This window comes from Rhinopithecus roxellana, chromosome 16 (assembly GCF_007565055.1).
Source record: "Rhinopithecus roxellana isolate Shanxi Qingling chromosome 16, ASM756505v1, whole genome shotgun sequence".
Taxonomy (NCBI): Eukaryota; Metazoa; Chordata; class Mammalia; order Primates; family Cercopithecidae; genus Rhinopithecus; species Rhinopithecus roxellana.
In genome coordinates, this window is record NC_044564.1 from 16,172,555 (window position 1) to 16,190,252 (window position 17,698).

Consider the following 17,698-nt stretch of genomic DNA (forward strand, 5'->3'; position numbering starts at 1 on the left):
TGTCAGGGATGGTGAAGAGCCCAGGCCTTGGCATTGACTGACCAGGGTTTGAACCTCCCAGTCCTGCCACTAACTCGCAGCAAGTCACATTACCTCACTGTGCTTCCATTTCCCTGAAGTCTAGGTCGTCTTTACCTCATGGGGCAGCTGTGAGAATTAAATGAGCTAATCACGTCATGCTTAGCCCGATGCCTTGCACAGCACCTGCACTCACTGTTAATGCTGGTGTTGGTGTGTGGAGCGGAGCCGCCCAGTGATGCTGAAGAAGTGAGTAGCATGGTGGTGCCCTTCAGATGGGCAGAGGGTGTGCGCTGATGGCCAGTGACAGAAGAGGGTCTGAGAACTGTGTTGAAGGCCTTGAGACTTGAGAATTCAGTTGTTAGGAAAGCAGGGAGAGCAAGGCCTCTCATTTGGGCCAGGCTGAGCAGATTGAGCTCCATGTCTGTGCTCCCCTTGGGAAGAGCTACAGAGTGCCTGGCACACCCAGAAAGCAGCCAAGCCCACTTCAGCCTGGGCCTGAGACAGCCTGGATCCGCTCAAAGAGGATCAAGCTGGCTGTCTTCCATTTGGTCTCCTGCGGTGACTCTCTGTTAGGCCTGGATTGAATCACTTTAATCCTGTTTGAACTGATCTGAACAGGTTCCATCCATACCAGCTGGTTTGTTCTGGCTTAGCACAGACAGGCTGAGTTGGTCAGCCTTATACTGCCTTTGAATCTTGAGCTGGATTTACGTTTAGTCTCAGTCTTTGGTTTCCCATTTTGAAGTGTTTGGTTTTTTCAGGGGGGTTTCTGTTGGAGGGTTCCAGCCACTCCATCCTGGGAGCCTCTCCTTGCCTCCAGGGGCTGTTTCCCTCCGCTCCGTGCCATCTCTTCTGCACTAGACATTCCTCAAAGTTGTTTGCTTATTAATAGTATCCTGGCTAAGTGTGGTGACTCATGCCTATCTATAATTCCAGCACTTTGGGAGGCGAAGGTGGGAGGATCCCTTGAGGCCAGGAGTTCAAGACTAGCCTGGACAATGTAGTGAGACTTCGTTTCTACAAAAAATAGAAAAAGGTAACTGGGCATGGTGGCACGTGCCTGTAGTCTCAACTGCATGGGAGGCTAAGGATCCTTTCAGCCCAGGAGTTTGAGGTTGCATTGAGCTATGATTGCACCACTGCACTCCAAACTGGGAAACAGAGCTGTCTCTTAAAAAAACAAAACAAAACTATATATATATATATATATATATATATCAAGGGGAATGGGGGAGAGAAGAGTTAAACATGTAAGTTCAGATCACCCTCGTGAAACAGCTGAAGGTACTTCTTTTATTGTAGTATAATTTATATTTCATAAAACCCACCCCTTCTAATGGTATAATTCTATGATTTCTAGTGAATTTGTAGAGCTAACTGCCACCACAATCCAGTTTTACAACATTTCCGTCCCTCAGAAACTCCTGTGTCCTTGTGTAGTCAGTTCCGCCCCTGCCCCCGGCCCACCAGTGATGTGCACTTTTGTCGCTCTAAATTTGCCTTTTCTGGACGTTTCCTAAAAATGGAATCACAGTACATTCCTTTGCATCTGCCTTCTTTCCCTGAGCATGTGTGTTAAGGTTTGTTGGTGTGGTGACTGTATCCATGTGTCACCTCTCTGTTTTGCTGGGTAGTGCTCCATCCTGCGGATGTGTCGATTGAATTGTCTGCCTGTTTACTAGGTGATGAACATTTGGAGGGTTTGTAGCTTTTGGCTTTTATGAATAATGGTACTGTAAGCATTCATGTTCATGTCTTTGTGTCTAGGAGTAGAACTATTGGGTCATGTGGTAAATTTATATTTAACTTTTTAAGAAAATACCAAACGATCTTTCAAAGTGGCTGTGCCGTTCTGCCTTCCCACCAGCAATGCATGAGGATCCCATCTCTGCACATTTTTGCCAATACTCATTATGGCCTGTTGTTGTTTTCTTTTGTTTTTAATTATAGCCATCCTGGTAGGTGTGATGTGGTATCTCATTGTGGTTTCATTTGTGTTTCCCTAATGGCATTTCTCTTATTAGTCATTCATATATCTTCTTCTTCTTCTTTTTTGATTTGAGATGGAGTCTCACTCTGTTGCTCAAGGTGGAGTGTAGTGGTGCAATCTCTGCTCACCACAACCTCTGCTTCCTGGGTTCAGGCGATTCCCCTGCCTCAGCTTCCTAAGTAGCTGGGATTACAGGCATGTGCCACCCCACCCGACTGATTTTTGTCTTTTAAATAGAGATGGGGTTTCATCATGTTGGCCATATGGTCTCAAACTCCCGACCTCAGGTGGTCTGCCCGCTTCGGCCTCCCAAGGTCCTGGGATTACAGATGTGAGCCACTGTGCCTGGCCCATATATCTTCTTTTGTGAAATGTCTGTTCAAATCTTTTGTGGAGCTGTTTTTTAAACCTGCACTAGCTGTGGATCTGTGGTTCTTGGTGACAGTGAACATGGTTTCTCTCAGGACAAAAATGACTAACAAATGAGACTTCTCAGCCCGTCTCCTCTCCTTGCTCACAAAAGAGGACTTTGGCCTCTCCAGCTCAGCTGTTTCTCTAAGGAAAAACTTTACCTGACCAGCTCTTTTTTTTACACTATGAAAATTATCAAGCACTTGGAAAAGTGCAGAGACTGATACAATGAACTCCTCTATACCCTCTTGTCTAGATTCAGCCATCGTTATCATGCTGCTGTATTTGCCTTACCTCTACTCACATATATTTTCCTGACCCATTTGAACCTAAGTTTTAAACTCACTTTACGTCTGTATGTTGACACACACCTCACAAAGGATAAAGACTTTTTCCTACTTAACCACTGCGCTGTTATCATACTTAGGAGAATTGACAGCAAGTCAGTGGTACCCTCTAAGAACCATAGTCAGCTTTCTCCCAGTTGATTCCCAAATGTTGTTTATAGGGCAGGCTAGTTCTTCTGAGTGTTCTTGGGAAGAATGGGAAGGTAGAGGGCTCACAGGATAGAACTGAGGAGAGGATAACTGAAGTGGATATATTGTATTGGAGCAGCTTTGAGGGATGAGAGAAGAGCCATTGTCAGCACTGGAGATGTACCAGGAGAGAGCCTGGGTCATTTGGATGTTCCTTTTTGGTTACTTGCCCCTGTTTCTTTTTTTCTCTTTTCTTTTTTTTTTTTTTTTTGAGACGGAATCTTGCTCTGTCGCCAGGCTGGAGTGCAGTGGCCCGATCTCGGCTCACTGCAACCTCCACCTCCTGGGTTCAAGTGATTCTCTTGTCTCAGCCTCCTGAGTAGCTGGGACTACAGGCGCCTGCCACCACGCCCGGCTAATTTTTGTGTTTTTAGTAAAGATGGGGTTTCACCATGTTGACCAGGCTGGTATCGAACTCCTGACCTGAAATGATCCATCCACTTTGGCCTCCCAAAGTGCTGGGATTACAGACCTGAGCCACTGTGCCTGGCCACCCCTATTTCTTTGACAGCATACTGCTGTGTGCCGGGCCCTGTGACTGAGGGACCTGGGAGGGTTGCAGATGGAGTCAGTATCATCAGGCTGACTTTTTCTTCTTTTTGAGCTACCTCCAAAGACTGGAGCCAACTGCAGTTATCCAGGCAAATCATCTCACAGTGACCTTTGGGCTAGATCTTGCCCTCCAGGACTGATTTTCACATACGCATCACAGATTTGGCATTTCCCAAATCAAATTCATCATCTTTCCCCCAAATCTGCTATGTCACCTCTGTTTCTTCCTTGAAGAAGGACACACCACCCTTCTGGTACCTCATGCCAAAAACTCTCTCATCCTCAGCTGGTACTTCTGCCTCCCCTCCACTTCAGTGCCTGGGGAGTCTCAGTCCTTCCTCTCTCTCAGTCTGTCTCCTCTCTGACTTGACTGCCTCAGCCTCAGCTCAGGGGCCCTTCCTTACCTCTTGCCTGGATAACTGCAGTTGGTTCCAGTCTTTGTCTTCTCCTCATATTCCTTCCCACCCGCTCCCTACTCTCCTGGTCACTTGCCACTAAAAAGCTGTCAGTGGCCACAGCTTTCTGTGTTCAGTGATGTGGTAAGTGCTCCATTATAGGTGTGTGCACTTGGGTGACAGAACGCTGGCTCTGCTTTGGGTTGTTCAGGCATGATAGCCAGAAGAAGGGATGTTTTAGCAGGGTCTTCAATGATGACAGGGTGATAGGGTGGCATGAACAAAGCCATCAAATAATGAGATATCTGCCTCCCCTGCTGCCTTAGTTTCCCCACATGTAATAGGGTGTAATGATAGGACCTACTTCAGGATTTTTGGGTTAGATGAGTTAATGTGTGCCAAGGACGGCATATAGTACTATGTGGGGTTAGCTATTCCCAGGTTATTATTGATGAAGAAGTGTGGTGCCAGGGGAACGCAGGAGAATTTGCTTGTCTTCTTCACCCTGCCTTTGTTTTAAAAGAAAGATCAAGGCTGGATGCGGTGGCTCACACCTGTAATCCTAGCACTTTGGGAGGCCGAGGTGGGAGGATTGCTTGAGCCCAGGAGTTTGAGACCAGCTAGGCAACATACAACATAGCAAGACCCCACCTTCACAAAAAAATTAGTGGGACATGATGGCACATGCCTGTACTCCCAGTGACTTGGGAGACTGAGGTGGAAGGATCACCTGAGCCCAGGAGGTTGAGGCTGCAGTGAGCCGTGATTGATCTACTGCACTCCAGTCTGGGTGACAGAGCTAGACCCTGCCTCAAAATGAGTAAGACAAAGATCACAAACTCTAGTGCCTGCAAGGGCCAGGCACGCACTGAAATGGTTGCACAAGCCAAGTGGGGACTAAAAGGCCCTGCTCCAATCCAAGGGGCAGCCGCCACTCAGCTGGCTGATGGTCACCATGCAGGAAAATGGGCCCAGTATTGCCAGAAAAGTCAGAAATCCAGAATTCTATGTGAAATCTTCCGATTTTTAAATGTTGGTAATTAATTTTAAAAATATCAATACCCTGTACAAGCCCATCAAACTGTGTCTGTGGGCCATAGTTCGCCCGAAAGCCGCTAGCTGATGACCTTTCTTTAAAGGTCTGCTCAAGTCTGGTACAACTTTCGCCTGGGGGTGGGGATAAATTTGTTTTGAAGACTGGTTTTTATGAGCCCCTTTGCCTTGCAGGACTTCTCCAGACAGGTTATGTTACCTGCAGAGGCTGCCCTGAAGCTCCCTGTGGCCTGGAGACTATGTACAAGAGGAATGGTCTGATGGCTAGCGTGTTGGTCACCTCTGCCACTCCACAGGTACTGAGGGACAGTGGGTAGAGGGGTCTCCTTTCAGCTAACCCAGGCCCCAGCTGAGGCTTGGACAGCAAGGCAGTAGGGCTCTATGAATACCACCATTCTTAGCACTCCTAAGGCCCCTGGCCACGCCAGGCGTGAGATTTGGGAGGCAGTCAGCCCTGAGGATCAGCATGTTTTCTGAAGTTGTTCTCTTCAAAGAAAAACAAATACCTGCCCAGTCCAGTCGTAGCAAGTGCCACATTCCATTTTGGTGGCAAGAAGGGATCAGACCTTTCCCAGGAAAAGCCGCTGCTGATTATAAATAAGTCACACACATTCCGGAATGAAGTCAGACAGAAGTCATTCCAACTGGCCCTGGGTTCTTATTTACCTTGCTCAGTAGGAAATGGCTGTAAGGACTGGTGGTCTGCAGTGGCCTGGGCTGGGGCCCCTGCCGTGGGGTTTGGGAGTTTGCTTTCCACGCTCAGTAATGGCACAGAAGCATGCGGGAAGAGCGGGTGCCATTTGAGGCCCAGGATGCCACCACCCTATTGTGTGTGAAACGCCTCCTCCTCTGACAGATTGGCAGGCCATACCAGGGTTTAAACCCACAAGGCCCTCCTCGTTGTGCTGGGCTTTTGAAGTGATCCTGGGTAACCAGCCAAAAAGTCACAGGAATCAGTTCATTTCTTATAAACCTTTTAAAAAAATTCAGTGTTTTGATCTCTGGTCCTGAAATCGGGATAGGTTTAAGTAAAGCTACTACTGCAGCAGAATTGTCATTACCCTCATCATCATCACCAATGATGTACTTGGGGCAGCTTTTGATTGAACACGTCCCCTTGTATGATTGTGTGTGTTTGGGGCAGATACAATGGTGTGTCACTGGAAAGTTATAATACCTGAAATCCTGGGAATGGATTCCTTTTTGTAACTAGAGGAATCAGACTTCTATTTCCATCTAGAGTGACGCTTCTTTCTTCTCTGGTCTGTGTGTGTATATGTGTATATGTGTGTGTGTGTATATGTATATATAAGTGTGTATATATATGTGTATACACATACACATTCACACATATTTGCTGTGTATATGTACATATATGTGTATCCAGCACAAGGTAAGTACTCAGTAAATATTTATTGAATAATGGAATGAGCGAATGGATGAATACATGTATAACTGAAGTGCTCAATAAATTTTGATGACTGAGTGATACATTTACACCCATATAGCCCCATAATTTGTTGCTTACTATATACTAGGCACTTTTTTGCATGTTCCATGGGCATTGTCTAATTTAGTATTCACAATAACCCCATCAGGTATATATTATTATTTTATCCCCAGTTTATAGATGAGGAAGCTAAGGCACAGACAGGTGAACAAGCTGGCTTGGAATCACACAGCTGCCAGGTGGGTGGGGATTCAAGCCCTGACTCTCGAGCTGGTGCTCCTAACCGTGACATTACCATCCAAAAGAAAATCCATCCTGTCACCCTGATATATTCTGCTTTCTGGAAGGTGGGTGTAGAAGTACAGAACAGTTTGTACAGAGTTGTCTGCTCAGGATCTACATATAAGACTGGGAGATGTAGTAGACTGCCAATTCCAGCAGCATCAGGAGAAGTCTTTATAACTTTTCAAAAGTTCATTCTGCATAGGTTCTCCTCAGGGGAGACTGTCCTGTCACTGTGAAACTTTAAAAATAGTCATGCCTGGGCCAGGTGTGGTGGCTCACGCTTGTAATCCCAGCACTTTGGGAGGATGAGGTGGGTGGATCACCTGAGGTCAGTAGTTTGAGTCCAGCCTGCCAACATGGCGAAACCCCGTCCCTACTAAAATTACAAAAATTAGCCAGGTGTGGTGGCGGGTGCCTGTAATCCCAGCTACTTGGGAGACTGAGGCAGGAGAATCACTGGAACCCGGCATGTGGAGGTTGCAGTGAGCCGAGATCACACCACTGCACTCTTGCCTGGGCGACAGAGCAAGACTCCCACTCAAAAAAAAAAAAAAAAAATAGCCATGCTTGAGCTCACCCAAGTCCCCTTGAGTCAGCTCTCCTGGGAGTGGAGGCAGATTCTACCAGTTACTTTTTAAGCTTTATTTTATATAACCCGTACTATAGCCCTGGGAAGTAGGTTTAATATCACCATTTTACAGATGATAACTGACTCCGTAAAACAAAGTTATTTGTCTGAGTTCAGACAGCTACTGGTGTGGAGCTGGCATTTTAACCAGGCCTATCTGACCTCAGAGCTGTTAACCACTATGGTATGCTGCTTCTTAAGATCATTTTAAGGGTTTTTGGTATAGTAGACTCATTTTAAAATCTTTTGATGACACAGGCCTGTCGAAATCTACAGGTTTAAGTTCCTGCTCCTCTTTTGAACCTTACATTTCCAGTTGTTGACTATTGGTTTCCCTCACTGGCCTAAAAACACTCTAGTTTTCAGGAAGATTACAAAGTTTTTCCAGATATAGCCATTTTGGAAAGAGTGAAATAAAGAAGAATTAATAAAAGCATATTCTCTAAATCCCAGTCCAAGATGTTGAGGTTAATGGAAACCACAAAATCCTTCTTCGTGAGCTGAGACTAATAAAATTGTTTATGAACAGGGCACAATTTTTGGGCGGTAAGCTTGATAAAGCTTGATGAAGTTAAATTAAAGAGAAAGTATATTCAACTTTCTGGGATCCCCAGTGTTGAGATTCATGAGATCAGCCACATTTGAGGAGTTTTAACTTGCCTCTTTATGGGAGACTCCCTTCATATACATGCAGGAGGCAGAGTGTCCTTAGCATAAAGGACTCTACTAAATTTAACTTTCACACTGGCCTCTAAAGCCAGTTGGTTACCTCTCAGCTCATTAGCAAGCAGGCTTTGAATTCCAAGTGGCCCGCATGATAAATAAGCCTTGAGAGCTACTTTCACATTTTGTGTAACAATTTCCTGCAATGACTTCAAGTAGGAAAAAGAGAAGTAAAACCAGGTAATGTTCGAAAGACATCATGAAGCGGATTGTCTCCTCAGGCTTTCTAAGACATGCAGTCCTGTTCTCCCTCAAGGAAGATTGGGCTGTAATTTTTTACCCCACCAGTAAAACACTGGCCAGAGAAAGTTAGGGTGTGGCAACTGAAGGTATGTGTTTTGGGGTCACATAGATACAAAAGTAAGTTTACTTTCTGGCTTTCCCTTTCATAGCTGAGATAGCTTGGAGAAGTAACATTGCCTCTACTTCCTTATCTATAAAATGGGAACAATAATAATGTGTATTCATGGGGCACACATGGGAAGGAAATAAGATGATACACATGCAGTGCTTAACACGGTGCCTGGACTGGGGTAAAGCCCTAATCAATAGAAGCTGTTTTTATTGTACTATTCTATTGCTCTCCCATCCTCAATTCCGAGGAGGTTTGGGAGGCAGTGATTCCAAGTCAGATCATTCAGTTAACACCATCTCTCCCTGCTCTCCACAGGGCAGCAGCAGCTCGGACTCTCTGGAGGGCCAGAGCTGCGACTATGCCAGCAAGAGCTATGATGCCGTTGTCTTCGATGTCTTGAAAGTGACCCCAGAGGAGTTTGCTGTAAGTGAAACAGAGCTGGTGTGGGTGGCTGGGCACCACAACAGGGCACTAGAGGGAGCCACCACTTAGGCTTTTGGCTCAGATTGGAAACGTTCTATATGCCCAACAAGAGGGGTATGTTGAGTCAAGTATGTACCACCCTTTATGAAATACAATGCAGCATTAAAAAGGGTGCTGTCCTGAAATTAACTGCCCTGGAAGGCTGTACGCTATATATATAAAAATGAAAGGAGCAGTCTAAAGCACAGTTTGTGGAGAACATGCAATTTTAAAAATGCATGTACAGGCTGGGCGAGATGGCTCATGCCTATAATCCCAGCACTGTGGGAGGCTGAGGTAGGAGGATGGCTTGAGCCCAGAAGTTTGAGACCAGCCTGGGCAACATAGGGAGACTGCCTCTCCAAAAATTGGAAATAAAAAAATAAGCCAGGTGTGGTGGCACACACTTGTGGTCCCAGCTACTCAGGAGACTGAGGTGAGAGGATTGCTTGAGCCTGGGAAGTTGAAGCTGCAGTGAGCTGTGATCATGCAACTACATTCCAGTCTGGGTGACAGAGTATGACTGTGTCTCACAAAAAAAAAAAAAGCAAAAAAAAAAGCATGTATAACACACATATAACATGTATTTGCATGAAGTCTAGATTTTTTGTTTACATATTCATAAATATCTGGATCTATATAGCCAAACATGTTATTTACTGTAGTATTTGGTCATAGATTCCAGGTAATTGGAATTTAATTTTTCTATTTGTTTATGTATACTTTCTACATTTTTATAATAACCGTTTTCTACAATGATAAACAATATTATTTGGGCAATTTAAAAAATATAAATTAAAAAAAGATGTATCTTCAAACAGTGTGTTGCTCCTGGTCTAACTAAGGGACAGTCCCTTGTGGTGGAGCAATGTTAGCTCCTTGTTTTGCCATGACTTGTTTTCCTCCTTTCGTACCTTGACGGTAGAGGGAGAATATTGACTCTGGGGGGACCTCAAATCTGATTGTGAGTGTTGTCCAAGCATTGAACTTCTCTCCAGAAGAAGTGTTTCCAACCCATACCCACGTCCTCTCTACCCTCTTTGGTAAAAGAGGTTTCTTGTCCTCCTGGGTGCCAAGGGAAGTAGCTGGGCCCCATGTCATTGCTCTGCCATCATTGGCTTCTTCTGTGTTTACTTTGTGCCAGGCCACACTGAGCCTGGCACATGCATCATCTCCTTCTGTGTGTCTAAGGGATCATTTTAAAACCTTCAGACTCTCTAGTGGCTCCCTCCTACTAGAATGAGACCCAGAGTTCCTCCTGAGGCCTCCAGTACTCTGTGGTCCGGCCAAGCCTTCTCTTCTGCCCCTACCTCCGTGCTCTCCCATTCTCTTTCTTCCCCAGGCTCACCTGCGTCCTCTGTCCTTTTTTCAGTCTTCATGGCTCTTCCTTAGTTGTCTGCTCACTCTGTGTTCAAATGTCTGTCCTTGGGACTTCCACTGGCCTAAAGTAGCATCTTTCCATCATTATCTTTCTCCTTAACTCTGCTCTGTTTTTCTTCATAACTCTTATTACTACCCAACATTACATTATAGAATAATAATTTATTTTTTTCTTCAAGACAGCATCTCATTTCATCACTCAGGCTGGAGTGCAGTGGCACAGTCACAGCTCACTACAGCCTCAATCTCCCTGGCTCAAGTGATCCTCCTGCCTCAGCCTCCCAAAGTGCTGGGGCTACAGGTGCACACCACCATGCCCTGCTAATTTTTTTTATTTTTAGTAGAGATGAGATCTCACTGTGTTGCTCTGGCTGGTCTCCAGTTCTTGGACTCCACCTCAGCCTCCCAAAGTGCTGGGATTGCAGGCATGAGCCACCACTCCTGGCCTATATAATAATAAATTTGTATTTCGTATCTCTTCCACTAGAATATAAACTTTCTAAGGACAGGAACTTATCTGACTTGTTCACTGCATTTTTTCCCAGTGTCCAAAAAATTACTGGCTCATAGTAGGTGCTCAGTAAATATGTATTGCCTGAAACAGTTCAATTCTTTTTTTTTTTTTTTTTTTTTTTGAGGTGGAGTCTCGCTCTGTCACCAGGTTGGAGTGCAATGGCGGGATCTTGGCTCACTGAAACCTCCGCCTCCTAGGTTCAAGTGATTCTCCTGCCTCAGCCTCCTGAGTAGCTGAGATTACAGGCACATACCACCATGCCCAGCTAATTTTTGCATTTTTAGTAGAGATAGGGTTTCACCATGTTGGTCAGGATGGTCTCAATCTCCTGGTCTCATGATCTGTTCGCCTTGGCCTCCCACAGTGCTGGGATTACAGGCATGAGCCACCGCACCTGGCGAAGAGTTCAGTTCTTACAGCAACTCAATGAGGCATATCATTAGCTCCCAATTTTCTGATAAAGTAAGGATCCAACAGATTAATTTTCTTACATGGATTATATAGCCAAGTATTGGCAGAGCCAGGTCTGAAACTCTCATCTAATTACCCATGTAATGCTAGGAAGTAATATTAAGAGCAACTCTTATTTTTGAACACTGATTATGTCTAGGTCTTGTGCTAAATGTTTTACATGCTTTATCTAATTTACTTTTCATAACAGCCTTATAAATTAGGTATAATTATTATTCCCAATTTACTGATAAGTCAGTCAATACTTAGAGAAGAAAGTTGTCTCTTCACACAGGTAGTACATGGCACAGCTGGGATTAAAACCAGGGCTGTTTGACACTGTAGACCAGTGATTTCCAATAGAAATACAATGTAAGCTACGTATACAATTTAAAATTTTCTAGTAATCGGCCGGGCATGGTGGCTTATGCCTGTAATCCCAGCACTTTGGCAGACTGAGGCAGGTGGATCACCTGAGGTCAGGAGTTCGAGACCAGTTTGATCAACATGGAGAAACCCCGTCTCTATTAAAAATACAAAATTAACTGGACTTGATGGTGCATGCCTGTAATCCCAGCTACTTGGGAGGCTGAGGCAGGAGAATCGCTTGAACCCGGGAAGCGGAGGTTGCAGTCAGCCGAGATCGCGCCATTGCACTCCAGCATGGGCAACAAGAGCAAAACTCCATCTCAAAAAAGAAAAAAAAATTTTCTAGTAACTACATTAAAAAATAAAAGAAGTGAAATTACTTGTAATAATATGTTTTATTTAACCATATATATCCCAAAATATTACTATTTCAAAATACAAGCTATATAAAATTATTAAGATAATTCATATTCTTTTTTTTCACACTAAGTCTTCAAAATCCAACGTGTGTATGTGTAAGAAACAAGGTCTCACTCTGTTGCCCAGGCTAGAGTGCGGTGGCTATTCACAGGTGCAGTTACACCACAGTGCAGTGCCTTGAACTGCTGGGCTCAAGTCGTCTTCCTGCCTCAGCCTCTCGAATAGCTCAGACTATAGGCTTGTGCCACTGTACCTGGTTCCAAAGTATAGTTTTTACTTTATGGTGCTAGCAACATTTCAGATGCTCAGTAGCCACATGTGGGTAGTGGCTACCATATTGGACAGTGTAACACTAGAGTCCGTACTCTTAGCCACAAAGCTGTATTGTCTCTCCTTTAGAGGACTTCATGGGTCTTGCAGTCTGATGGCCTAGCTTCTATGTTCTATTTATGTATGTTTACTTGTACTTTTAAGAGTCATGTTTTTTAGCTTTATGAAAGAAGCAATAATGAGGCTTAAAAATCCCTTTATAGCTGTTTACTCTGTGGAATGGCAGAGAGTTAGACTGCATCATAGGAAAACATTGCCTAACAGGACTCCTTGGTGAGACTCAGAGCCTGGTTTTCTAGCCTCAGCCGTAGGGTATTGCTTGGCTTGCTTCAGGCTGCCTTTCTGAGGCTGGGAAGACTGTAGGGAAGGATGGTGAATACTTTTTGAGAATGCAGTGCTAAAACTTTGGCTGTCTCTGCTGGAGCTAGTGTGTCTTTAGCTTACATGTGAAACCAGGTCTCTGGAGTCTTTGGCCTCTGGGAAAGCACTGGAGTGCCTAGGTGTTAGAATTGAACCAGACCAACTGGCATTTTAGTTTCCTGTCTAGCGAAAGAAAAAACCCAGACATGAAAACCCACTGAAAGAATTATTTGATTCTGGGAAGATGGTGGTGGCAGTAGCATATTTTTAAATTCTCTCTTAATCCGCATTCCCCCACTGCCCCACTATGAACGTTCAGAACAACTATATAGGAAACCCTGAAACCCGTGAACACAATTGTAGTAAACCTAGGTGACAAGTTATCCTCATCACCCCCAAAATACAAGTGGTATATGTATACACAATGTATACCACCAACATTCACAAGACCTTCAGGGTATCAGCATCTGTAGAGGAGAAAGCAGAATAAGCACTGGGGTATTTGATAGACTTGAGAATAGGAGAACCCCAAAATTGCCAATAGATATTTGCTAGAAAGTTCAGTGCATTAGGGTGGGAATCGCAGTTGAAATTGGCAGGGATTTTGACTATTCAAATAATGGGTGAGTAGAAGGGATCTGTGGAATAGCCATTATGACCTCTTGAAACCAGGCAACTAGGGGGTCCCTTCTAGAATGATGCTGCATACCTAAGAAATTCAGTATGGAGTGGAGTCGAAATGATCAGAAAGGATAGAGATAGTTGTGGCAAAAGATGATCTAAGTGTGTGTGTGTGTGTGTGTGTGTGTGTGTGTGTGTGTGTGTGTATGTGAGAGAGAGAGAGAGAGAGAGAAAATATCTTAAGAAATAGTGGCCGTGGTGTTGAGCGCTACATGAAAGCATACTAAAACACAGCTGTGTGAAGTTAGAAACGGTACTCTGAACCATATTGCCCTCTAAAAGCTCAGGAAAACTAATTTTGCATGAAAATAAGCAACAGGAAATTATTGCTGTCAAATCTCATTCAAAGTTATTATACAAAAAAAGAGACAAGAATCCCTATAGACAATGAGAGCATGCCAAAAAACAGACAAAACCTGTAACTGTTTATTTTAAGATGAGCTAAGAGATGTTAAGATCATGCATGAAGAATATAATTCAGAAATACGAAAATCTCAGAAATGAGATGACAGAACTCAGGAAAGACTTAAAAGAATTCTGTTGGAAATGAAGATTGAACTAGAAGGAACACAGGAACACATACACATAACAGAAAATGCCTAAGGGAATAAACTTTTTCACATGAAAATAAATGAAGAAAGAATAAGACTTTGGGGAAAAGTGACAAATACTCATGATAGGCAAAGAGCGTCCAACATACAGATAATAGGAATTCCTGAAAGCAGGGAACAAAAAGGCAAGAGAACTTCACAAATAATTAAAAGTAAAATTTAGGAAAATGTTCATGAAATTAAAAAAAAAAAAAGATTTGAAACTGCATGTTGAAAGAGCACACCATGAAGCCGAGAATGTCAACCCCAAATGGTCAATACTTTACGTTTGTAAAGACATATTCTTTACAAATTACTGGATTTTAAAGGAAAAAAAATTATTTGGGCATTTAGGCAAAAATGGCAGATGACATATACAGGAAATGATTAGATTACCATCAGTCTTTTTTGACAGAAACATGTTTTTGCCAAAAGGAAATAGAACTACATAATTAAATAAGGAAAGAAAAAAAAGTGAGCCAAAGAATTTATAATATATCCAGCAAAACTGACTTTAAAGTATAAAGGACACAAACTGTTGTGAACGTGCAAGGCCTCAGAATCTTATTCCCCTGAGCCCTTCCTGAGGAATCTATGAGAGAATGAGTCTTAGACATAGTTACAGAACCATTGCTATAAAGACAGGTAGAGAGCAGTAAACATGCAATTACTTGTGGAATTAAGACTGAATGAGGGTTAAAGGTAGAGGGTATAGTTTGTAATGAATGTATGCCTAGATGGTAGATATAGTATGACTGTAGGATAAAGTAAATGAAAACTTATGGGATGCTGGAATCTTAGTATATACTCTGTGTCCATGAGACCAAGATTTTCAAAATAGAAGAAAGGAGATACAGATATAATACAGAAGAGGTTAAGTAAGTTTTAAAAAATGTCCTGACTTTGAATTGGAAATAATAGTATGAATTCTGCATTGTGGTCTTGAAATAGCATTTTGTACTAAAAGAACCCATGGCTTCTGGAGAACTGGTTGATTCCAAGTCTAGGAAAGGACATGTTCAAGATGAGCCTGGTGCATCTTCCCAGTACCCAGTGAGGAAGCTGTAAAGGAATAGGAGGGTCCGTGGCAAAAGGACTCAAGAGCTAGCTAGAAGTAGCTCCCATTGCCCCGTCATGGCACAATTTGAGCTTCAAAAGGATAATAATTACAAATGATTGAAACTCATCAAGCAATGGGTCACCTTTGGATGATAATAGGAGGGCAGTTTATCATCTTAAAAACTGATAAATATAAGGAAGGAATCAAGCATTTGTTCTGCCTTTTACTTTTGAACTAACTACACTGGATAACCAAACAGTAGATGAGGGAAAGTGTCTATTAAATTGGTTCAGTTAATAAAAGGAATAGAAATGAAAGAATTGGAATATCATCATTTTGTAACCCCAGTGAATGAAAATATCTAAGCAGTGAGCATCAATAGCCACTAACATTACAAAAGGAGAGCCATCGTGTACCTCCTGATGAAGCAGTATGCTGCCACCTGCGGTCTTGCCAAAGGGATGAACCTGTGTCTGATGAAGTCCTTGAGTCCAGCTGCTGATTTGCAGACACACCAAGAAAGGAAGAACACGTTGACCTGCTCCATAAGTGTGGAGAACTGTGTAGGTCAAATGGCTTGGATTCTTCAGCAGATGTATTACAAAGAATATAAAGGGATGGAGAGAATATTTGTAGATTAAAAGAGATTTAAAAAGTACATATCAGCTGGTGTGGTGGCTCATGCCTGTGATCCCAACACTTTGGGAGGCCGAGGTGGGTGGATCACAAGGTCAGGAGTTTGAGACCAGCCTGGCCAATACGGTGAAACCCCGTCTCTACTAAAAATACAAAAATTAGCCAGGCATGGTAGCGCACACCTGTAGTCCCAGCTACTCAGGAGGCTGAGGCAGCAGAATCACTTGAACCCGGGAGGTGGAGGTTGCAGTGAGTGGAGATTGCGCCACTGCACTCCAACCTGGGTGACAGAGTGAGACTCCATCTCAAAAAAAAAAAAAAAGTACATATCAGGTTGGGCATGGTGGCTTACATCTATAATCCCCGCGCTTTGGGAGGTGGTGGTGGGAGGATTGTTGTTTGAGGTCAGGAGTTAGAGATCAGCCTGGGCCACAGAGCTAGACTCCATCTCTACAAAAAAATTAAAAAGTTAGCTGGGCATGGTGGCTTATACCTGTAGTTTTAGCTTCTCAGGAGGCTGAGGCAGGAGTGATCACTGGAAGCCGGAAGTTCGAGGTTAGCTCACTAGCTGTGATCACACCACTGCACCCAAGCCTGGACAGCAAGTAAGACCCTGTCTCTAAAATAGATAGGTAGGCAGGTAGAGAGCACTTCTCCAGATTTTTAAAAAGTGGACAGGACTACCCTGTGATGTGTAGGTATATATACTTGAGTGATTAAATTATTTAAAAAACCTGAAGAAAGTCAGAATAATGGTTACTTTTGGTGGGAGAGAGACTTGTGATTGGGACAAGGCACATTGAAGAACTTCTGGGGTGGTTCTTTTTTCGTTTTGATTGTGGTAAAATATACATAATATAAAATTTACTATCTTAACTATTTTTCATTATACAATTCAGCAGTGTTAAGTACATTCACAGTGTTATGCAACCAATCTCCAAAACTGTTCTCATCTTGCAAAATGGAAACTCTGTATCCATTAAACAACTCCCCATTCCCCCTCCTCCCAACGCCCAGCAACCACTATTCTACGTTCTGTCTCCATGATTTTGACTCTTCTAGTTACCTCATGTAAGTGGAGTCATACAGTGTTTGTCTTTGTGACTTTTTTTGTAGATTTGACTTTTTTTTTTTAGTTTTTTAGTTTTTTTTTTTGAGACAGAATCTCACTCCCAGGCTGGAGGGCAGTGGTGCGATTTTGGCTCACTGTAACCTCCTCTTCCTGGGTTCGAGCAATTCTCCTCCCTCAGCCTCCTGAGCAGCTGGGATTACAGGCATGCACCACCATGCCCAGCTAATTTTTGTATGTTATATTAGAGACAGGGTTTCACCACGTTGGCCAGGCTAGTCTCGAACTCCTGACCTCAAGTGATCCGCCAGCCTCGGCCTTGCAAAGTGCTGAGATTACAGGTGTGAATCACTGTGCCCAGCCTAGTTTGACATTTTTTAAAAATAAAAAGTTTAAAAAGCTTTAAATAAGTTACTGCTAGATTAATTTTCAAAAGGAACAGAACAGTTCCTAGGCCCATCCCCGACTCTCTTCTAAAATTGCCAGACATGGGCTTTCTGTGGTTCTGTGAGTCAAAGCAGGAATGGATGTTTGGAGCTGATTACTCTTTGTTCTGTGAGCCCTCCTGGCCATGCCTTGGTGGAGTGGGGTAAAGCCAACAGTTTTTTTTTTGTTTGTTTATTTGGGGTCTGGAAGACCCTTACACTAAGGCTGAGGCTGGGAAGAGAGGATTTAGTCAGCCACTGTTAGGAGAAATACTACATTTAACATGTGCAAAAAACTTTTTTTTTTTTCCCTTTTTGGCTAACCAAGTAGCTTTCATTTATCCACATAATAGCACTGTTCTGTTAGAGTCACGCTGTGAAGTGCTCCAGTAGATCTCTCCACCCTGCGGTATTCATCTCTATAGAAATGATGTGTGGAGATCGGGCTTTTCCCTTAAAAGCCTGGGTTTTTAGAGGGCCCTGGACTAGGAGGAAGGAGGAGATGGGAGAATAGGCTTAAGGAAGCCATTGCCAGGTGACTGACTTCACTGAA

At 43.5% G+C, this 17,698-nt stretch overlaps 1 protein-coding gene across 1 annotated transcript in view; it reads left to right on the forward strand.

Annotated features, from left to right (window-relative positions):
* The window catches only part of RALGPS1 (Ral GEF with PH domain and SH3 binding motif 1), a 315,889-nt gene that overhangs the window by 41,596 nt on the left and 256,595 nt on the right, over positions 1 to 17,698 (forward strand). The window contains 2 exon segments of the mRNA XM_030919367.1: positions 5,133 to 5,254; positions 8,715 to 8,822. Of these exon segments, the coding sequence (XP_030775227.1) occupies positions 5,198 to 5,254; positions 8,715 to 8,822 (165 nt within the window). The 5' untranslated portion in view covers positions 5,133 to 5,197.